Source organism: Protopterus annectens, chromosome 10.part0, assembly GCF_019279795.1.
Source record: "Protopterus annectens isolate FY-2018-M chromosome 10.part0, PAN1.0, whole genome shotgun sequence".
NCBI lineage: Eukaryota > Metazoa > Chordata > Ceratodontiformes > Protopteridae > Protopterus > Protopterus annectens.
Window position 1 is genome coordinate 1,715,133,779 of NC_056744.1, and position 25,380 is coordinate 1,715,159,158.

The 25,380-nt window shown below is 37.6% G+C and overlaps 1 protein-coding gene across 1 annotated transcript in view; it reads right to left on the reverse strand.

The window, feature by feature from the left end:
- The window catches only part of LOC122814461 (zinc finger protein 850-like), a 402,252-nt gene that overhangs the window by 72,738 nt on the left and 304,134 nt on the right, over positions 1–25,380 (reverse strand). The window contains exon 8 of the mRNA XM_044087041.1: positions 25,004–25,132. Within this exon, the coding sequence (XP_043942976.1) occupies positions 25,004–25,132 (129 nt within the window). The remainder of the gene's footprint in view (positions 1–25,003; positions 25,133–25,380) is intronic.

Here is a 25,380-nt window from a genome sequence, read left to right on the forward strand (position 1 = left end):
ATTTAGAGGAATTCACCACACTGGTCAGTGAAATAAACAAACAAACAAACACTGTCCCAGTTAATTTACTCTTGTACATTTTAACCAACACATCACTAATACTAGTGAACGTGACAGAAAAGTTACTATGGCCCTTCCTGAAGACAGAGCAGCCATAACAATCTCCATTACTCTTAAAGTATGAATTAAACTGATAGGTTGTAGCTATTTCAAGAGTTTAGGAAAATGGTACGGAGTAATGCTAGTCTACATGGCGACCATTTTTTAGGAATGGTATGACAGTATATTTCTATTCCTCTATAAAATATACATACGTATCTTTTGTTAATGTGTTGAAAGAATTGCATAGCCTTACAAGCTCTTGCAATAGCTCATGTGTTACATAACCTTACAAGCTCTTGTAATAGCTCGTGTTACATAGCCTTACAAGCTCTTGCAATAGTTCGTGTTACATAGCCTTAAAAGCTCTTGCAATAGCTCATGTTACATAGCCTTACAAGCTCTTGCAATAGCTCATGTGGCCCAGAAGACACACACATATGAATGGACTTCAGCAGGCATTTTTTTTTTCTCTTGCATGCATAAGACTGTTAAGAACTGACAGAGTACAGTAACCAATGTCTTTCAGTCAGTTGTAGTCACAGTGGCTCATGTTGAGTGGAATGCAGGTAGAAAGGATGGATGGATGGCTGAAATAAGTATTAAACAGGGTGGCAATACTGATGTGAAGATATTAGTCAGCTATTAACAGAATAATGTCAACGAGGCCATCACACTGTAAAATGGAGGTGACTAGTTGAAGGCCCCATAGTTCCACTATTGCAGGGGAATACAGTCACTTACCAAATCTGCACAACTTTGGAGTCTTTAAAATGTGACAGGATGGCATTATCAGGTACTATTCTGGACAAAACAGATGACAATAATGCCTGGTAAGAAGTTTTACTGACTAAGATGAAGGCTTTCAGGAAGTTTGCTATCTTAGATGATAAAATGGACAGTTATAGTGTTCCCACATTGCCAGGACAACATTCCTAACAAGCAACTCTGTAGGAAATGATATAGGACTCTTCAGTTTCTTCCAGAGATACTTTACTGGGCACTTCCAAGGTAACACAGTTGTTTTTCATAAGTTTAACTGCCTCTCCAAAAAATGTTATCCAGACGAAGGCAGAAAAGAGATAATTCATTATGTTTGTCCTTCTCAGAGAGACAACAGCTTCTGCATCCTCTAACTTCATACAAGAAGCCAAGTGGAAGGAAATCCCATACCCTCTACTACCAGCAGGTATGACCTTCTGTACGCAGTCATAAAAATCAAACATAAGTGTGATGTTTGCTGTGTCTTGTATTAACCTGCACTTACCAATGGCCTGCCGGAAAGGTCTGCAATTGGAATAGCACTGGCTTCAGGCTGTTTCCTCACACATGACCCTAGGTCTCACACAACATAAAACACCTGTTTGATGTCTATGCCTTGAGCCATGGACCTTGCCATAGGGAAATACAGACAGAGATGAAAGAAGTCTAACTGGCCTAGGCTGGGCCAGAGAGTAGTGGTAAGATGACAATCCTAAGGCCAGATGCCCTATAATCCAAAAAAATATTACCCAGTGTCCTTCCCAGGATTAGGCAGGTTGGTTATGGCCTCCAACCGATTCATTTGGGGATTATGGAAGTCACCCTCTAATGTAGGAACAAATGGTGTGCATCTCCTATTTACCTCATCTGCCACCAAAGCACAGAAGTACTGTGGGCTCAAGTCCTCAATTACTGAAGATGAGCTCAACACCAGAATTGACATGGGACTGGCTTCCTTCTTCTATGTTTTTTCTAAGAATCAGTTCACGGTTGAGGCAGTTGTGCAGTATGGATAGATAAAGCACTGACTGCACTGCAGGTGATCCAACTTCAAGTTGCAGGTTGACTACTTGTAGGAGCTGGTCAGGGGGAATAGGAATGAGCATCCACTGATAGCTCACCATCCTGGGGGAGAGAGGTGGCCCTGACTCACCACAATAGTAACACATAGTGGGGTTTAAGCCAGTAAGACCCATGCCATCATGAAGTCTAGCACCCTAGCGCCCGTAACCAGAAGGAAATTTAGAATGTAAAGAAATTATTCCCCTCTGGAGACACCTGTAGCCAGTGTGGAGGAACCACTGAGAGAAAACAGGTTTCCAATGGGGAAGGCATAGGCTACCTCCCAGGACCAACATGTAGGCCCACTCCATAACATCCAACAACTCTTACTGGAGAACAGAAGGGACAACCAGGATTCGTCTGGATTAACTGGTCCTAGGGCTCTCACCCAGAACTGGAATAGCCAGCTGAATGCCCCAGAAAAAAAAATGGGCTGACTGACCATCAGTAGTGGAGTCTTCAGGCAAAGTCTGGGAGGGACCATAAAAAAGGTTCAGTTCTCTGAAGGCTGAAAGATAAAAATAAATGACTGAAGCTCATTTTAATGAGATGCGCAAAAAGGATTTTAGGAGGGGTTCATGGAGTTTCAACTCCACAGACACCTTTTCTGTTCCCAGCTCAGTCATTTAGTAACTTAACCTCGTCTCCCTTCCTTTATTTAATTATGTCCACCCTCCCATGATGTCCTGCACCATTTAAAACTTTCTATCTGCTGTTTGGCACCTTCTTTTTCTCCATAGTGCCTACTAGTCCCTACAGCCGTGATTCTGGTGGCACGAGTACGCCAACTATTTGTTTGATTGCATTAAGAAGTCACTGTCTTCAAGGTACATATAAATCTGTAGAATTGTATTATGTCATTTTCTCTACTTCATTCAACTATGTTGTATTGTTGGTGCAAGTACACCAGCTGTGTTTGAATATATTAGAACCCTCTGCCTCGAATTACATACGAAATGTATAACTTCACGGTGCTGTTTATCTGATTTAATATTGAACTACGATGTATTTCTCTTCCATATGATGTGGCTGCTCGTTCATACTGGAAAGAAGTAAAGAGCTGCTCAATTTGTTTTTTTTTTCTGGGCTGTGAATTTAAGTTAGTTTGGTTGGTGACTTTTATATTTCATGAATTTGCACTCCCTTAATCACTTTTGATACAAGTACAAAGCATAAGTCAGTCTTTTATTCTATCATGTTACATTATGTCACCACCTATACATTTTATCTTCATAAAATCCTTAACCATATCACTCACTCTACTGATACAAGCAACTCCCTCAAATACACTCTAACAGTTATGCCTGTAAAAAAATCCATTCTGCCTTCATAATTTGAAGCGCACACAGATAACTTCTTAAATATATCTGCCATCCTGAGTTCAACTCTATATACCTTACTAAAATTTGAATATTTTCTTTCACTACTAAATCTAAATTAAAGTTTTACATAATTTCAAAGCATGCTATATAATCTACCATCTTAACCAATTCCTCCCCCACCTCCTCAAACTATCCCAGTGGGGGGGCATTCATCCCAACCCTGAACCCCCACAAACATTCTCCTCTCTTCAATCACCCCTCTCTAAAAACCTGCTACTAGTAACACTAAACATATGTAACATCTGCAACAAAATTACAGAATTTCATTCAAGACTAACACAATACTCTCCAGACATACTAACAGTTACTGAAACTTGGTTAAAACCTCAAATTCAAGACACAGAAGTAGTTCTTCCTGGATTTAACATACTAAGAACTGACAGAACCCATAAAAAACAGGTGGGGTAGCATTAACATATCACAGGGTAGCATTAATATATCATAACACCTACACAATACTACCTCTATACAAACCTGTTCCATCTTTTAATAATTCAGAAATTCTTATTGCATCATTACAAATAAATAATACCAAACAAATATGTATTGCAGTGGTATACATACCCCTGTCAAAAATATTCCTGTATTAGAAGACTCCTGGATAACTGATATCACCAATGAAGAACAGTTATCATGGGTGATGTTAATATCAACTGGCAAAATGTAATCACTTACTCACCATCAAATATTATGAATTATGGCTTCACACAACTTATCACCAGTCCTACCAGAATGTAAAACAGTAATCACCCAGGAGCTACACTAGACTGAATCCTGATCTCAGATCCCCACAAATATTCTAATTCCAGTACACTCCCTAATATCTTAAGTGGCCACCTACCCGCATATCCCCATAGAACCTCTCTTCATGTACCCAAGCCCCATATGTACAAAACATCCAGAAATTTAAGTAACTTCATTCAACAATTATTTAATAACATCTTAAAAACCATCAACTGGTCTTCATTAAAAACATTACTACTACACAATGGCATCAGCCACTTCAACAAATGCTTTTTTGGGCACCCTTCATAGCTTAGCCCCTCTCCGAACAAAAAGAACAAACACAGACCATGCACCCTGGCTAACTAAATCCACAAAACAAATATTACAAACCAGAGATCAAGCCTGGAAAGATACAAGAAAGATACAACCCTACTAATATATGAGCAGCCACAAAATAAATAAAAAAACAACAACTTATAATTGTATACTGACCTAACAAAAGAGCTAGTCATCGTTGACAGTCCTATACTATTGCAACACTATGGAATGCCTTACCCACAAATATCAGTGCCACATAAATTCTTAAGACTTTCAAGCTAACACTAAAATATTACCCTTATTTTTCCTTTCACCTCTTACTTTCCGTTTTTGATGCGTCTGTCTCCCACTACTGCTCCCCCTTTACTTTTCTCTCTCCCTACTTACTCCAAAGCCATTTCTAAGTAACTTGTACACAGATTATATTTCTCCAAAGTCACTTTTTTACAATAATGCATTCTATACCACACCATTTAAACTAACATGTTAACCTCTTTTCCATACAACTCTTAATCTTGATATTTCCTTTTATATTCTCTATATACTTCTCTTACTATCCTTAAACCGAAAACACTTTTACACCCTTGTATCTAATTTTCTTTGCTCTACCTCCTTATGCATAATTTTCGATGATCTTCAATTTGAAAACAATAATAATACCTGCTGATACTTTGCCAATATATTTTACTGTCGTATGTTTTTAAGGGTCTATATCACATAGTCGAAGTTTTGTAAATTCGAACACCATATGTCTGAACCAATATGTTTAAACTTACAAAACTTTGACTATGTAACAAAAAAAAAAAAAAAAAAACAAGGGAAAATTAAATAAAGGGTTGTAAGCAGGAGGGCAGGCTCCCCATGCACCTCCCACTCTTAAATATACCAACTCCGAGACCGCACTACAATGCGGTAAAGGAAATTTTCCCTTTACTGCACTGTAGCGGTCTCAGAGTTGATATATTTACAAGTGTCAGGTAAGTTATTTCTTTTTTTTTTTTTTTGCATGACCGCTTCGAACATATGATCTCGACCACATAATGTTCGAAGCTGTCATACTTCGACTATGTGATATAGACCCGTTTTTTACTATTGCTCAAAAATGCTGTAAATATGTCAGTACTAAATAAATTGTATAAATGTGTAAACCTCTCTATTTGTTGGAGCTTTTCTCCTTGGGCTTCCACTGAAAATGGGTCCCTGACCCAGTAGGACTTTCCCAGTCACCAAATAAATAAAATAATACAACTGTTGCACAATTATGGAGAAGAAAGTCCCAAAACTCAAGAATCACTGTTAGCAAAGAAAAAGAAATTGCATATACCCAGTCAGACTTTCCCGGTCAACAAATATAAAATAAAATAAATAAATAATAAATAAAACACTTACGCATTCAACATCAGGGAACAGGCATGGACAAATCTGAACTCATCTACTTCACTTCTGACCTGGTGTTAGGAAACTGGCCATCTTACTATGAAAGTTGTGCAGGAAGTCTAAGCCATAATCTACCATCTGATCATCTGTCTCTGTGGTGGTGTTGCAGTCTACACTTGGGACTGTGAGGTGGACATTCCTGCTGGCTCTGCATGAGACACTTCCAATGGCTGCCATTATTTGAACCACAAGCCAGACCAAAACATTTGCCATTCAGTAATGACAAGTGGTGGGGCTGATTTTCTGATATTTGTAGCAGTATTTTATGTTGTGCTGCTCTCAGAAATAATAAAGACAGTGCTGATATGGGTCTTGGCTGATAATGTTCTGACCACATGGACACTCTGTTTATAAGGAGTGTGAAAACAAGAAACTTTACTGATAATATGACTGAGATAGGTTGTGTAAGCAAGAAAAAAAAAACACTGTTGAGAATTTTTTGTTATCTGGCATGTGACATCAATTAGTAAAGTATCAGGCCGCAGTGGTGCAGTGGTTAGTTTTGTCGCCTCACAGCAAGAGGTTCTCTGGTTCAATTTTCGGTTGGAGCTCCTTCTGTGCAGAGTCTGCAATTGACTGAATATTTAAAGACATGCAGGTAGGTGCTTATGCGTATGTCTTCTGTGAAGGTTGGGTGCTAGCCGGGCAACTTGACACTGTACATACACCACTGCCAATCAATCTGCGGACCAGTGATCAACTGTGGTGACCTCTAACCGGGAAAAGCTGAAAGACATTGCTTTAAACCGCCTATGATCCTATAAGCACAACCTGCATAACTGGATGGGAAAAAGAAAATACACCCCTGGGATTCCACCTGTGTCCCTGCTGGACAGGGGCTTTGGGTGCTGACTTGTCTTAACATGAGCTTAACTCTTGGCTAGGCTTATAAGGGCCTCAGGGTCAGTAGCCTAGTAACCTTCTATGATCCTATGTAAACTGGAACTGAAACACTTTCACAGAGCATTGTTACTGAATGTTGACAAATCATGATTAGTGGAAAAGGATTTATCTAACCAAGTACCTATAACATGAATAGAAACACAGGAATAACAGTAGGCAAGCAGTTTCAGGGGCAATAGGATATCTAGTCATATACGCCTTTGACTCATTCACTCCAATGGGGCTCAGGAAGTTTGCACTGTAACTTCCAATGGGCGGAGCCTAAGCCTTTTCAGAGAATCAAATTATGTCCTCACATTTCAAACAAACGTCCATATCTCTGGAACCACAGCAGTAATGAAAGAAGTATAAATGGCAAACTCTTCAGCACAAACTATTTTTCATGGTGGTAGTATTCATTAGGTTCTAGGTCTTTAACTGAATTTTATAAATCACAGTACACAAAGTAACTGTTATGTTTGTAATATTTTGCAAACAACATAAAATATCTCAGGAATCACTCAAGTTATAAACATACCATCAGCAGCATTTTACTCATCTAGCTGACAGCTTTCATAATATTAGGTTAGCATCATAATTCTTATAGGTTCATAGGTTCATAGGTTTATACTAAGCTATCTGCCCTAAGGCATTTATAAGCCTAGCCCAAATTTTTGTGGCTTACGCCACCCCTTATATGAAAAAATACTGTGCCCATTAGTTTGTTGTGCCTCTGTCCAGCAGTGACACAGAGATGATTCCCGGGGTAAACCTGCGATCTCCCATCCACAGGTCTAGATTTCTCTTGAACAGAGTCAGCGAGGTGCTCTGCCTCACATGGACCGGGATTTTATTCCACAGCATAGGGAGTCTCTGAGTGATAAATCTATCCCTCCAGCATGTCCTATTTATATCCGTGCTAAGGTTTAAGTCGCTTGCTCTAGTGGTTTTGGTGGATTTGGATTTTTTGAGGTGGAGCATGTCCATTAATTCCGGGTTGGACATGGCCTTGTATGTCAGGCACATGTCACCTCTGAGCAGACGGTATGCGACTGAATAGAGCTGGAGTTTCTTCAATCTGGCAGCATATGACAGATTTTGGAGTCCCTTTATCCTTTTGGTGAGGAACTTTTGGGGTCTCTCCAACTGCTGCAGATTTCGGGTGAGATACATCCCGAATGGGGCATTGTACTCGATCATTGGTCTGATAAGTGAAGAGTACAGTAACAGCAGCAGAGTGCCTTCAGTTCATCAATAAAAGTACAGTACAGTAACAGCAGCAGAGTGCCTTCAGTTCGTCTTTGTAGTGCATGGAACTTTATTTGCTCTATGTACTACAAGTTACAAAAAAAAATAAAAAGTGATTACTGGCTTACAAAGCAAAACAGTTAAACACTTTCAGAAAGGCAGTTAACACTATCCCTTATGTTTACACTCACCTTCCATGCCTCTCAACTCCTCAGCTGCTCAGATTTTCGGAGAACGTCCAGATTTCATAGGTTGGATGCATTCCTCATGAAGTCCATGGTTTTCAAACAAATTACTGAGGACTGAAAACACTAAATAATGGTATATATTTAGGTTTCAGACCTCATATCCTTCAGTAAATTAGGCGAACACACATCCTGTTATTCTACTAACTTTCTAGATTTAGAAAAGGAAGTCAGGGACATTTTATTGACAAACTGAAGGCACTCTGCTGCTGTTATTTGTACTGACAAATTTTACTACCTAGGATGGGACCTGACCTTAACAACTTTATCAAGGGTACATAACATTTGTTAAGGTTGGGTCTCACTCCACTTTGGCACTTAACTGTTTTGTCTTTTTCTGAATATCGGGGCATAATCAGTGCTTTCCAATACAAATATTTTGAGGGCGAGGGTTCATCCATAGTAAGAAAATTTGTGTCTAGAGGTTACCCAAATAAGTTAATAATGAAACTGTAAGAAAAAGTTAAAACTAACAGAAATAGTAGATATAAACCATGTAGGAACATCCTGGAATCAGAAAAACCCAACAAAAGGGTGAAAAATGAAAAGTAGTTTTGTACAGCTTTGCTACTTAGTAATTTGGTAGATGAAATTAGCATTAGAAAGAAAGTTAAAAATAACTAGAAATTCTTAAGTAATTTTCCAGAAGTGGGATTATAGGGAGTAGTCCCTTGCTTATTAAAAAAGGGGAAGAAATTTAAAAGACATTTTTCAGTACAGAATAAATCATTTATCTATCAATGAAGGGGTGAAGTATTTTTGTATGCGTAAATGTTATGCCTGCAATTTTTGCAGGTCTATTCAAGTAGGGGAAAGAGTGTATATCCCAGTAAAAAAGGTATCCGTTTGTGTTCAAAGTAATTTTAATTGCAAATCTAGACAATGAGGTTTATATCACATTATGTGCAAATTGTATGGCATTTTATATAGGCATAACAACTAGAGAACTGCACAGCAGGATGTTTTGGACATATTCATGTTGAAGAAAAGGTAGATTTCAGTAATGCTTTAGCCAAACATAATACTTGTATTAATAAGTAAGGCAGAAGTAGCAAATACCTTGTTCTGTACCGTAAAGTGGATTAAAAAAACAAATATGAAGCTGAAGAGGAGTTGAAACAGAGAGAGAATCTTTAGTAATTAAAGTTAGAAGCTTGCCGTTTTCCCAGATCTAAATGATAAAGAAAACTTAAAATTATTCCTGAAAAGGAAAGGGTTAAAGTAGTGATGTTCTGGTTAATCACATGATGTGTTTTAAAGTATACAATGAGTGTGGTATTATGAAAGTTTGTCTGATGAAGTTCAGAGTTATGAACAAAAGCCTTACAAACTATTAAATCTTTTATTTCTGTGGTACTGTCAGTCCTTTTTCTTTTTTTATTATTACCAATACAAGTGTTTGTAGAGCCAATGGTTTTGTGAAGAAATAGAATGTCAAAAGGACCATGTTTTTAACTGCTTGAAAATCAAGATAAGGGTCACCATAGAGCGGTCAGTAGACTACTGGGTATAAGGAAAGATGTTCTAACCGAGCAGTATAATTGAAAGACTGAAGGCCTTTAACTTTCTTTGTTAAAAATAGTGGAGCCTTTCAAGGTGAGCAATATGCTTGGATTTGTACATACCAAAGGGAGGACGGTATTTGATAAATGGTCTGTTAAGGGAAGGGTACAGCGGTAAGATGACTTCCTTGGCTCTTGAAGATATCCCTTTGGATATTAATTGGGTGATAGATTTTCTGAGAAGAGAGAAACATGATCAAATCGGAGAGAGTTGTCGACAAGCACTTGGATCACTTACGATCGTATGTATTTGAAGAGAAATACCACTTATATCATAAGAAGTTGAGCAGGTTTTTCTTTACGGAATGCTACTACGCTGCACATTTTTGCATTCAGCATGAGAACAGTTTCAGGTATGGGCATATTCATGCCCTAGTTGGAGTAGTCTGCTAAGAGTGGATGAGCGATTAACAGTGCTCAGCTTGCAGTCATCAGAAAGCTTGGTCAACCACACTCTGGGGTATTGTATTGGATATTTATAACACCAAAAAGGAGGGGACCCAGTACTGATCCCTGCTGTACTCCACTAGTTACAATTTTACTTTCAGAGAGGACACCACCAACTTTCACAACATTGTACATGTTGGACAGTCAATTTGTAATCCAATGGGCAACATGGGGGCTTTGATTTAAGTTTGCCCATTTTTTTTTTAATTACAGCAGCACGGGGGATAGAGTCAAAAGCTTAGCTAGGACAAAATAAGCAAAATGCAAGGAATGACTATGTTTTCAGGAAACAGGACCTGTCCTTCAGAAAACCAAAGTGAGTCAAGTCAAGGTCAGTTAACTCATTAACCCCGACTACCATCTCATAGTGCCTCTGTGCTTAAATCTGAGCACGCTATGAGACGATAGGAATTGTGAGTTGTTACCCCCCCCCCAGAGTTCCTTCCACAAACGCATGAAATTGTAGTGTAGGTATGTAGAGCAGCTTAGTGTAAAACATGCTGAAATCGTAACTGAACTTATTTACTTAATATAGTTATGATTCAAAGTGTTTTTCCATGCTGGTCACATTGAAAAGGGGATTTTCTCAAAAAAAGTTTAAAGTGTTTACGCAAGCAAGTGGTGGCATCCAATTAGATTTCTGCAATCCGAGCAACCACTTGCATAATTATTGTAGTGTGTAAAGCACGGTAAGCTTGAAATTATGTAACTAGGTATAAATATTCGCCATTATCCAAACTCTCTGTAAGGATATTGTAAGACGTCATGATAAACTTGGCGATTTCTGTTCTTTTCACTATGTTATCATCGTGTGTCACACAGCGGCTGTGCTTTAGGTAAGAGTTTAGCCCATCCATAGACAAATCAGAATCAAGCGTTACCAAGCAATACAAATTTCATTTTCAAAAAACACATTTTAAACATTAAAACAGGGCCAAAGCATATTCTAAAAGGACTCCGGTGCACTTTTCCTTGGAAATCCAGAGATAATTGTCTTTTGGGAAATTTTAGTGTAAATGGGGGGAGGGTGAAAGTGGTAGACCGGTTACTATTGCTACTACAGATTGTGTCATCTGCAGGACTGAAAATTACAGGCAGGTAAGGAGTTTCTAAGGCCCTGTTAAAGATGTGAGATAGGCAGGCTTTCGGTTATTTATTTACTTTTTTTGTGGAAAGTGAATTCTTTTTTTAATGATCAAATGTGAAACCTGAACCTGTTGGATTTTAAGAATCACTAAAGCAGAAAAATATTAGTGCCTCTGTTCTACCTTGCCAGGCAGAAGATTGTGAAAGTGTTTATATGATGACTTATTTAGTGTGTGTGTGTATTATTTGTGTATGCTTGCATTAAACTCTGCGTACCGGAAAAAAGGACCCCATTGTAGCTAAACATTAAAGTTGTATGTAATTGACTGCAGAAATGGCCAATAGCTGTTAAGTGTCCCCCCTTACGCTCGTGTTATGTTAATTAAATGTATGTGGGTGGATGTTTAGTTTCCTTCTTCTTCCTTAGTTTGGGTCCTGTATGCTGAGGAATGCATATGCAGTAATTGTTTCGTAGCACTCCTGTGTTTTGGTGAAGGCTCTTTGCTTTCAGTTTTGAGTGGTCCTGGTATAGAAATCCTGTTGTATCTGGAAGACATCCTAGTGTTTGCGGAATTGGTGACTTGTAACTGAGTTGTTACTTGCTCCTAGTATGCTCCTGGAAGTTATATATATTTTATGCAATAGTTTTAGTTGTGCAAAAAAAAAAATTTAAACGATATGTAAGATTGCGTGTTATGGGAAGATTAGATAAGCATTTGCACTGTAACTTCAGGACCTGGACTGATCTGAGCGTCTTGTGAGTTAGACAGTCTTGTTTTCAGTGAGTATTTGTGTATCAGTGGCAGTGCTGATACAGTAGTGTTAACAGCACATCAGATGCAAGTCGCTGCACATAATGTGATTGAGCAAAACTCTAAGGTATTTGTTTTCATTTTGTGAATAGTGTAGGCATTGGGTAAACATAATTCAGTCTGTGAAGAACTGGGATGTTAGTTGCAAGACAACATTTTGTATTTCATTTTTGACTGGGGCAGTGTCTTGGTCCAGCAATAAAGTTGGTTAGATTTGTGTAACATGTTATGGTTTTCTTCTGCATTGTGTAGCGTTTATGTTTTTCTTCTGCATTGTTGCATATTTAGACAGGCCTCATAGAGGGTAGGTGAAGTTAAACTACAGCTCCCTCTCAACCTATAAACATTAAAGGTGAGTACAAAGGCCTATTAGGTTTATATATCTGAAAACCTGGATATCTAATTTAGAATGAAATGTGAGTACTGAATATCACATGCTGCAACCGGTTGCATTTCAAATGAAAATCCCCAAATTAAAATGAGTTATAACACGCTAGCCATAACTAAACATGGACGCAGGCCCCTTCCTCCTTAACCAAAATATAGATGAAAACAAGATCTATAGGATGTTTTAGAATACACAGAACTGCACAATCCTATGGAAAGTCAAACACACACGAAATATATTCAAAGACAAAAGTGCACATTATAAAAACACTTAGATTTTATTTATCACCACCTGAAATGCACGGTTTACTGACCTCTCACCATACAGGGCATACCCCCCATGAACAGTTTTTTTTTTAATAAACCTAACATAACACATACTACAGCCGTTTTTGCAAAGTAAAATTCCACATTTATTGTGTAAAGTGGTATTCGGGTGGTTCGCTCTTGTTGTTGTTTACCACTGTCTGACCGATAAACGTGTTGTTGTCTTTCGGCTTTTCCCGGTGAGGGGTCGCTACAGCGGAACTCCGGTCCACTAATGATTGTCAGTAGATTTTTACGAAATGCCAAGGTGCCAGCTCGACGCCCAACCTTCAAAGAAGGCACGCCCATTTATGCACGCATGTCTTTCGAACGCTACCCAACCGCGGGGAGGACATGCTGCAGAATTAACAAAGCATAGATGTGGATGTGGATGTGCTAAAAGGCCTTGTTTGTGTTCCCTTCTATGTCCTGGGAAATTGCCTGCACACTAACTTTGTCAGTCAGAGTTTGCGAGCATGAGAGTGACGCATGGTGCGCACAGAGTGGGGGGTGCCTTGACGGCACTAACACAAGAGATTCCAGCTGTCATAGGTGGAGTCGGGTTAGAGGAAGCAGCAGCCTGTTCAATTGTTTATCATGACTGTGTTTTGTTTGCTTGTCTGTGCCACTATAAGGTCATGCTTTGGTTTTGTTTTGGCGCTCTAGTAGGGTTACTAACTGTCCATATTTGCAAGGGACAGTCATTTTATTATTTTAGCAAAAAATGAATCTTTGTCTTTTTCAGTGACCATGAGTATGTATTGTCCTGCAGATTCTTACATTTTTACAAAACATGTCTCGTTTAACCCAGAAGGCAGAAATCTGTACATACTGCAAAACGCTGGACATTTGAGATGTTTGAATTTGTCTACTGAGCAGTATGTGTGTGTGTGTGTGTGTGTGTGTGTGTGTGTGTGTGTGTGTGTGTGTGTGTGTGTGTGTGTGTGTGTGTGTGTGTAGTACAAAAAGGGTATTGGTACAAAGCCCCTCAGTCTGGGGATGCAGGAGGAGCTGGCCCCTGAAAATGTTTTTATTGTTTTCTTTACTGACTAGATGCTTCCACTAATTGACGTGTTCTCGCTCAAGCTTCAATCTGTTTACTAGGGAAAGCACACTATGGCACACACTGTATCAGTCTATGCAGAGATGTGTACTACGATTTAAATTAAATTTCCTGACTCCTTTTTGTCAATAGTTTTATGGAATATATTTTATTAAATGATCTGTTTTTCCCAGTTCTTATATAAGCCAGCTAATACAGGAATATGTTCTGACCAGAAACAGCGGGGAATGAGGATACACAAGGCTAATTGCTCTACAAAATGGTGTTCAGCAAATGAATAGAATCACCTTGATAAAAATAAAAAAATGCACACTACCAAGAGGAAAGGTGGCAAAGCAAATGTATTTATGCAGAGTGTGGGACAAATGTGATGTCATAGTTATGTCAAAATGTATGTATAACACTTTTCAGCTGTTTTTGATAACAGTTTCCTGTTGTACATCTTTATTGGCAAAATGGTCACCTGGCAGTGGGACATTAGCATTTTCTTTAGTCCTTTTGCTTTGTAATAGTGTGACGCATGCAAATTAGAGTTCTGTGACAGCCAAGCAACCTGTTTGAAAATCAGACATTTTAATTTGCAGCATTAATGATTGTTGTTATAACTAGGAGATATGATGAGGCCTTGTCAATTTAGGACATTGACCAACTGACCTTGCTTGTCCTTTGTGTGTCATTTTCAGTAGCAATGCCTTTCACATTGAGTTTGATATTCATGTGTATTTAAAATCAGATGACAACTCAAAAGGACATTTAGTGTACACTTACCCTTTGGCATTATCTTGTGCTGCATACCTGCTGGCCTAAGGGACTAAAAAAGTGCTCTGCTATAATTTTACCTTCGGCTAACTTCTCAGAGACAATGAATGAAATGGTGCGGGGGCAAAACTTGTTTCATAGTTTGTGCTGATTACCTTATTTCTGCAGACACATACTTCCATGTATGCATTCATTTTGAATTTATTCAGAAAGTCAGTAACGTCGTATGAGTTTGCTGTATGTGTCAGATGCATCAGTGTTTCATCCAGAGCTCCTATTTCTTCATATTGTACCACTATGTCATAATGCTGCAATGCTGGATAACAGTAACAGTGCCGATAAATATATCCAAAGGTTCTGCACGTATATTTTGGGTTAATGTTTCATTTTGGTGCATGTACATACCAGGAAATGTAACTGAAGAGTCATTTGATGAAATATTTCATTCTGGGGCTTGTGCATACATCAACATTTTATTGAGTGGGTCTCTTGGGTGAAGGCTTCATGTTGGTGGTTGCACATACTAGGAAATGTTATTGAAGGATTATTTGGTGAAGTCTCTCATGTTGGTGATTGTGCATACCTCAATATTTTACTGAAGGGGTTGCTTGGGTGAATGCTTCATGCTGGTGCATGTGTACACCTGGACTTAGTAATGAAGATGTTGCTTGGGGAAATACTTCATTGTGCATCTGGGAAGTGCTTGTGCCTACATGGTCAGACTGCTGAAGTGACCACTGGGCAAGATAGTTGATTGTGTCATTTTGGTGCTTGTGCATACACAACACAAACAGCTTAAGAGGTTACTGGGGAAAATAATTCATTATTGTGTCAGTGAGAAGCCTTTTCATAATTGGGTAATACATTGGTCCACTCCACTTATTTATTGACTTTATGTTTATTAGGCTACTGCACGGATATCAATGGACCATTTGCAGGCACAGCCCAGGTGAATAGGATCACATAATATATGGTTACAAAACATGAACAAAACATTTTCAGATACAAGCATATGATAAAAAATATTATTTTACACACAAGAATGTCGTACAGCATGTAGGTCAAGAAATAGCATGTAGTCAAAACATATTTGGGTGGGATGACAGGATTAGTGAGATATATTTATCGTTGTTTTTTGGCCTTGCTGAATGAGTTATTTTGGGCAATATTTCTGGCTTTATCACTTCTGTGTCTTATTCTCACCACAGGGATAGTTCATATGAGATGAAATAAATTTGTACGGTTGGCGTAAGTCGTACATGGATAATCTACATAATTTAGATTGTTCTGACTCTGTTATTTCTGCTTCTACTCAGCAGTTGTATGTGTGTATGTATGCATTAAATTATCTACACCATTGCGAGCCCATTCAACTAGGGCCAAGGTGACCTCTGCAGTTTTTCATTCTATAGTGTCCGTGGATGACATATATGCAGCCGCAACTTGGGCTACCCACCATACTTTTGTTACTCATTACAAATTGGATCTGGCCTCCTGGGGAAGAGCAATTTTTGGGTGAGTTATGTTGAGGAACATCCTTCTATGAGCTACCCAGGGTCTAAGGTAGCTGGGGACTCTTTCCCACAGGTTGAGGATACAACGAATATTTACATCATCAGATAAAGAAGTTATGTACTCGCCATAATGTTCCATCTGTGTTGTCCATTTTTTTCTCATTCTTCCTCAACTACCTACCCTCCAACCCCCTACCTATCAACTTCTAGAATCAGATGTTTCAGACCAGTGCAGAGTGCATGATCAAAAAAGGACAGTGAAGATGCCATCTGCTCAGAAGTCAACCAACATTTACTTGGGTGAGGATACCGATTCTGACAGTGGTAACAGTGAGTCCGAAATGGAATTGAACCTTGAACCACGATGTAAAGCAAGCCAGAGTGAAGATGAAAATTATGACACAGATGATGATATTCCACTGGCACACACAGGAGACAGCATGATGGAACAAAAGCTTCAGTGCCATGTGCACCAATTGTAAACATGTACAACACATACATGAATGGGGTGGACCGAGCCAAACATAATTCCTCGCCAGATATGGAAAACAGCAAACAGTCAGTGGGCAGCACTCAAGGCCACACATTTACAGAATGGGTTCACGCGTGGCCTGATGCACAGGGTCGGTGGACCAACAATCTGCCATGACAGCATCACTGGAGAAGATGTTCACCTTTTCATAAGCGATGGCATCGAGTTGTTCTTGACTGACCTGAACAATGATGACAGCTATGAACAAAAAAGTGGTAGCATGCAACTGGTGAGAATGAATGGAAAACAGCCATGACCCAGTAGGACCAGTATGGTAAGTGAAACTCTATTCTTATATTTTATGAACACTTGTCACTACCTACAACACAGGGAAAAACCTGCTATGGAACTTGTACGCGTGCTGAGTAAGACTTCATTTTTCAGATCGTTCTTTTACAATCTGTATGCTTTCCGCAGGTACAGATAACCGTTTCATTATGAATTGTGTTATGTAAATTATGACATTTTTCTGAGTTTGGCAAATAACTGTGGTAGGGAGCTGGTGAACATGCTGAGTAAGAACAACTGTTTGAGGAGAGTGCTACCACATACATGAGAATATGTCTAACCATCCTGCAATCATTTTTTAATGCTTTTAACATTCATGTTTAGAATTTAGATGACAGGAAGGTCTAAATAATACAGAAGTGTTATAAAACTTTTACAGTAGTACTCCTGGCTTTTCCTGACAGATGGTAATGACTCAGTCTTACAGAATACTTGCACCATGAATGTAATGAATGTTTGCTCAAAAGGTTATATGGAGCAATTACCACCTTTGTAAGAACATGCAGAATCTTGCAGTCAAGACATGCAGGTGATTATCACATTATTTGTGCAGTTACAGTACAACACTGAGTCATTAGCACTTGTCAGGTAACATTGTAACAATATGTACAGTTACAGTATAACACTGAGTCATTAGCACTTGTCAGGTAAAATCACTGGCAGCTGTCACTGTTGTTCACATTAGTAAAAGTAATTATCACATTGCAAGCACAGGTGTGGGACACTCCATATGTTTGAGTGCTACAGATATTTTTCATATTTAGTTGTAAAAATCTGGAACTTGTCATCTTGAAGCCGGCTTTAGTGCTTACAAGATGGAAAAAGAAATTTGTCTGTATACATATCACAGTTTGGTTATAATTTTATGAGTTATGGTTTCTTTTCCTATTTTGCTAAATAACTGTCAGGGAACATATCAGGGTAAGTAATACCTCATTTTGAAGGCAGTATTATTAGTTACAGGATAGACAAATGTACAGATATCACATTTTGTTTAGGATTTCGGTTATGAGAATTATGATTTTGTTTCATATTTGGTGAATAACGCTGTCAGGGAACATGTCACCATGCTAAGTAGTAGTTAATTTTGAAAACACTATTAGTACTTGCAAGATATAAAAAGAACTGTATCTGTATGCCGTCCACATGTCCAGATATCACAGTTTGTTTGGGACCTTTGTTTGAGAATTATGATATTTGTTCATATTTTGCTAAATAACTATCAGGGAATATGTCATTAGGGTAAGTAATACTTCATTTTTAAGGCAGTATTAGTAGTTATGGGATGAAAAAACTATGTCTGTATGCTGGACAAATGTACAGGATTCATATTTTTAGGACTTTGGTCATGCAAATTTATGATTTTTTTTTCATATTTTGAAAAATATTGCTATAGAGCATGTAACTGCACCAAGTAATACCTCATTTTGAAGACAGTATTACCCCTTACAACACAGAAGAACTGTGTCTGCGTGTTGTACACATGTACAGATATCAAAGTTTGTTTCGGACCTAGGTTATGGAAACTATGATTTTTTTCATATTTTGGTAAATAACTTTGCAAGGGAATATGTCAGTGTGCCAAGTAATACATCATTTTGAAGACAGTATTACCCCTTACAACATGGTAAAAGAACTTTGTCTGTATGCTGTACACATGTATAGATATTACAGTTTGTTTAGTCTTGTAGGATTATGAAAATTATACATTTCCAATACTTTTCATTATTATGCCCATATCTTTGCAAGAGAGCATGGTGATGACACAGATGATGCATCATTTTGAAGTGGACATTAAGCCACACAACTTGTATACTGATATGTAGCTCCTGTCTGTTAAAGGTGATGAGATATTATGCTTTATTTACCAATTATGAGAAATATTTATCATACTTCTGTGAATATCTCCATAAAGGAGCATCACACAGTAATGGTTACTGTATCATTGTAAAGATGACATTCATACAAAACAAATTAAATACAAATTGTATGGGTCTACATGGTACATTGACCAAGATATTGTGCTTTGTTTTTCCAAAAAGGAAACAAATATGCCCAATATCAGCATTCTTTGGCAAATATTTAATGACTGATGCACACTATCAGTATTTACACTGTTGGAAAGATCAGTGTCTGCTGAACAACTTTCACATTTACATTTTTAGTTTAGCTCTTATAGTTAAAGAGTTATGAACATTTGTTTTCTGTATGGTATTAGAAATGGATTTTCTGAAAATGAGGTCAGGCTGCACTGTTGTTCCTATGGTGGAAGTAAGCAGGCAGCATTTTCTGAGATGCTCCAGAGTGAATGAGTTAAGTTGCCTATGTCTGCTTGAATGAGTTCTGCTATGATATGTTCCATGGCTTTGCAGTGCAAGGCTGGCGAGGCAGATGAGTGGGCTTATAATTCCTAGTGTTTGTATAGGGACCACCCCAGTGTATGGGAGTCATAGTAGCTGAAATCCCATAAATATGCTAATATTGAATAGTTTAAGTAGATTCTTGGAGAGCAGCTACTGGACACTGATGAGAATGCAGCACTGTATGTTATGTGGTCCACAGAAGTAATACTCTTAGCCTTTGCCAAGGATCCCAAGGCTTGTTTCAAGTTGATTTCAAGGAAAAAAACTACATTTTCAAGAATAGCATGGGCAACAATGTAGGGTAAGGTGGGTAAAATTAGCATTAAAATTGTCTGATACGTTTACATTATTGTCAGTATCCCTGAGATTGGAATGTATGATATTATGAATGAGCTCAGTGCATTGTTAAACATTATTCCTTCATTTCCTGGCATAACTGAAGAAAGATTTAGTTTTTTTTGGTATCTGTAGCAACCCTAAGTTTGTACTTTGCTTTACATTTTATAATAGTATTCTTAAGATCCTTACTGACATGTTTTGGTGTGGTCTTGAACTTGAAGATGGAGATTTTTTTCAACTTTTCATTGCTTTCCTCCATCTGTTATGTAGTTTATTAATACAAGATTTCCAACAGTGAGGTTTGTTCATGAATTTACCATTATGTTTAGGTTGTACAGGTACAGACATTTCTTTATTTTTTTTTCAGATATAATTTTTATTTATTTTTAACTCGTGTCCAAAATGCAATGTATATGTTCAAACATTTCATAAAAGCATATCATATGATAAAACTTGCTAAGTATATACATTTTAAAGTATGACACCAGAGGTTGTACAAGTAACGCAGTTCTTAAAGCAATTGCTATACAAAATAAAAAAGAAAAAAGAAAAAGAAGATAAAGACAACTATATACACTATATACAATTAGTGCTATGATAAACTTAGCTACAAGATACATTTTAATATCTACAGGTTATATAATCCTAGCCTAATGAAACTGGTTATGTTATGTAAATGCGGTATGTGTTTTGTTCTATTGGTATTTGAGTAATATCTCTAAATAACACTAACTTAATCTTTTAAGATATGGTCAAGAAGGAGACTCCAGTACTTTTTCTTATTTTAATTAGCTGTAATTAGTGTAGTGTATAAAGTTATATATTTAATTGGCATGCTTCTAAAGCCAATCCAGGACATTTGTGTGTGGTCAATCCAGTTCTGTGTAATGCACAGTTCGACTAGAGCAAAAAGTATAATTAAAATATGTAACTTCTGTCTTGACAATGGTGTTGAATTAATATTAAGAATTGCAAATTCCCAGGAAAGGGTTGTTTTCTCATACCCCATCTTTTCTAATCTCACTCTAAGAGAACACCACAGTTCATAGGAACATTTGCATCTCCACAAATATGTAATAAATCAGCATTTGATGCTGAATTTAGGTGTTGGATATTTTTTTTAAACAAGAAACACGTGTATTAAATTATCACTTCTGACACAGGCAAGCATATATTTACACAAATGAAAACAAACCATATTGACATATTTTTATTTGCAAACATTACACATTACTTATAGGGACAGATTCAATAAAGCCTACACTAAGTATAACAATATATGTATTCAATAAAATTCTTATCACATTGTTTGTGCTTTCTAGTTACTCAGAAAGCTTTACACTAAGTGTACATGGAGTCTACACTTTGTGGTAACCTTTATGAATCCCTGTCAGCATTTAAAGCTGCAAGAAAATCAGTAGGAAAACTAAAATTAAGAGGAAGATGGTGTGAGCTATGTCTGTTTTGTCAGTTCACTCAGAATAGTGTACACTTATAGTGTAGGTGTTATTGAATCCCGGGGATAATGTATCCAGACACTATCAGCCAAACATTTATTTATTTTACATTTGTTGACCGGGCTAGTCTAACTGGATTTATGTCCATTTTCAGTAGAGGCCCGGGGCGATAAGATCTGAGGAAGCACAAAGAAAATAAAATCACATATACAAAGATTAAATTCATGTTAAACATTCTTAGAAAGAAAGACCAGGAGAAATCTCAAAGTTCCAGGGAGATGAGTTCCAAGAAACATTATATAGCTCATTCAAATCCTGCCTTCTCTTAAACCTCATTCCTTTTCCAAAACATTAACCTGCATGTATTCTGCATTTATATCATGTTATCGAAAGATGAAAATAGCAAACGCTATTTCATCGGCCCCAAAACATCTAAACATGAAAATATCGAACATTCAGAACAGCAAATTTTTTCCGAAACACATACACACAACACAAGCACATCAAACAAACAGCAGCCACACACATGCATTTAAATCCCTACATCTAATGCTACACCAAACTAAACATACGCTACTATCTACCCACTTACCTTAACCCAAACCCTAACCCTAAGGTCCGTCACTATTGCACACTCACCTAACCCGCGCCCTAACCCTAATTCATTTAAACCGCCCCAACCCTAAAGTCTGTCACTATCACACACATGCCTAACCTGCACCCTAACCCTAACTCACTTAACCCACCCCTAACCCTTAACTCACTTAACCCACCCCTAACCCTAACGTACAAACAATCACACACTTACCTGAACCCAACCCGTAACTTTCCACCACAGCGCTAAGAATAGCGAAGCCACAGAAACGGCCAACCAAATTCTTTCCCCGAGGAAGGAATTCACTGTTCTGCAGCTTTGCTATTCTTAGCATTGGCTAAATAGTGTTCGATATCAGAACATTTGAAGTTTTAATACTTCGATGTTCTGATACAGACCCTGTATTCCCACAATTCCCATTTTTTTCTATGTAATTTGTTCCTAACCTTTTCTAAAGATCCCAGTTCCAGTTGTTTTATCTCTGTTATTATATTCACTACTTCTAGTACAGTTAGTCTAGACTTTGATTTCCATTTTCTAGTAATTGATTTTTTTGGCAGCCACATAATTAGTCACAGCAAAGCCTTATTATGTCTAGGTAATTCCAGTTCTGTATCATAGCGCAAAAACATCATTCCATTGGTTACACTAATTTGCTAACCCACTATTTCTGATAGACTAGTCTGCATGGATTTTTTTAAAAGTCTCCACTGCAACTGAGCAGTCCTTAAGTATGCCATCATACAAACATACTACTCTGTACAAACAATATTTTACTTAAATAAAAGGCACTTTTCAAACTATTGTTTGGACAGAGTCATATGTTTGTTTAGTGGCATACTTAAGGATGACACATGCTTATCCAGTCTCGCTTCCCAATCCTTTCTAACCTCCTCAGATTGATTCTTATAGTTATCATGCAATATTTTATATGGCCTACTAATTATCCCCTTTTTAACAGCAGCGTCTGTTCTACGTTCTACTAAAAACTCCGCCATTGCTGTTTTTTTCACTTAGGATCCCCTTATTTCTTTCTCTTTGCCTATACTTGGTATTGGATAAATTTGAGGTGACTGTAGCAGCACTCTTGGTTGTATTTGTAGATGATTCTTGAGAATTCTGGGTAGGTCTTCTAAAATCTAAAGTAGAGGTGTCCTTGAGAAATCCCTAAAATGTATTCCTTTGGTGGTAGAATGACACCACCAGGTCTGACAGAGAAGATAATTGATTTGTGGTCAGATTTAACCAGCTAATGAGAACATATGAGGTGGGGCAAAGGTGTGTGTGTGTGTTTTTTTTTTTTGTCAGAAGTGAGGTTTGAGCCCACACTTCCAGGGGAACTGCAAGATGAAAGCAGTACTTTAAACCTTTTGACCATCCTGATAATAGCAAACTCATTTGTCAGAAGTGGGATGTAAACCAGCAACTCCAAAGGAGATTGTGACTTGAATTCAGCACCATAGACCACTTGGCCATCATGACACTAAATGGTCCTGATGTGACAGAGCTCTTTCGACCTACAAAATGACATGGTGGGGGGAGCAGCCTTGTCTGTGAAACAAAATCAGTCATCATGACAGTAACCATAAGATCATTTCAGTGTATAATAAATTAGGATATAATAATAACCATTTAGAATGGTACAAGGGCATTAGTAATGTGAACAGTCAAATCTACAAAAGCTGCGTACCAGCCACAGTAAGCTGTGCTCGAGTGTGATTACTAATCTGCAAAACACGGGGTCTGCATTACATCTAAGGGAGAAGAGAGGACCCAGCAAGTATGACAGGAGCTTTGTGAGGCGCTGAGAGTGGAAGCTTGGCCCCATATATGTAATTAATATTCATAGCCACTTTTCTTATCTGGAGATTGAAATATTCAAGGATGCTTGTCTACAAATGTAACTTACCCGGTACATACCTCCTTCTATTTGACACTTCTACATGTTCATATAGCTAAATGGCATATTAGTACATGAGGTGAAGGTCATGAGCTGCAAATAAGTTTCATCCAGCAATCCTGGGTATGATCCCCCAGTTTTCCTCTTACTAATTACATGGCTTTCAGCAAATCATTTAACAAGATGATGCTTCTTGGTCAGCCCTGAAAGGCGTCACTCATGCTTACTGGGTTTACCTGATCAAAAGCTCGACAAAATAAGTGAATATGTCATAAATTTGCGTAAACTATAGCATAACACTAGCCCCCAGTAAAATGAAATAGATCCAAAAGTTCAAAACATACAAGCTTTGATGTTAGTAATATGATCTGCTATGCCAAAATCAAATGTATCTGTTACTGAAGTTAAATGCCTTGTAACTGTAATTTGTTTTTAAATTTTGTCTGTTCTTTTGGAGCTTTTCTCCCTGGGCCTCTACTGAAAATGGGCTTATATCCAGCTAGACTAGCCCGGTCAACAAATGTTAAATAAATAAATAAATAATGAAAAACCTTATTCTAAAACTGCCTTCACAATCCAGATTCTGAAATATTGTTATACTCTTCTCAAAACTGAGCATAGCCAGTTGTTTTTCCCACAATGTCCACACTTTCTGTTACATCCATCAACATGGCGCTCGCAGCTAAAGTCATTGTGTTTATAATCAACCCAATAAATAGAAATTTCTTATTATTTAATAAGGTAGAGTTTTCTTAAATGATTTAATGAGTGTTAATTGAATAATGATGGAGTAATTGAATATATATATAATGTATATGTGTGTGTGTGTGTGTGTGTGTGTGTGTGTGTGTGTGTGTGTGTGTGTGTGTATATATATATATATATATATATATATATATATATATATACACACGGTATAGTTTTTTTATGTACTGTTTTACTCCTTGAAGGCTGTGAGCCGCAGTACTGGAGATTTTACTGACTGGAATACATGTTTTAACCCTCTAACCTTAACATAATGTCAAAGCAGCACTCAAAGTGGCTCAGTAGGTAGCAGACTTTCCTTCTGTGCTGGAAGATCACATAGCTATGGGTTTTGACCCCATGCCAGGCGTTTCCATTAGTTTTCCATTAGTCATACTGGAGGTGTGAGGGTCTGATGCAAAATATTTCATGAACTTGCCAAAAAAAAAAAAAATTAATGTAATTTTGCTGGTATGCTAGCTAAATTTCCCTTAGCCAGTATAACTACCACCTTGGTTTTCTTTAAAAAGAGGCCACTAACCTAGTAGGGCTAACTGTCAACAAAGGATAAATGTTTACCTAGATTTTCATTACTTTTTTGATATCTTTAGTGCTACAGCTTTGTTAAGAGAAGGTCAAGGTTTGTACAAAAACACAAAAACGCATCTTTGCTAAGCACATTACTTACTGTTCAGCTGGTCTTCAATGTTATCTTCATGTTCTGTTATGTTTTCTCCTTCCAAATCACCATGTGATACTTCAACATCATCACCTTCTTTAAGAAGTTGAAATAATTTCATTGGGGGGATTTGGTATCCTGCAAACAAAGAACCAAAATACATTTACACATTCTTCATTTAAAATGCTACTTTAGCATGTATAAAAATTGACTATACATTACAGTCCGAATGAGATTACAACACATTTTCTAATTTGGTTGCCAGGACTGTGTATAGTCATTCTTTAACATATTACACTCAAACACGCTCTCTTGAAAGAATTGAACTGCATTCAGTTTTGTAGCAATATGAAATGATAATTCTAAAAGAAAAAAAAAATGTATTG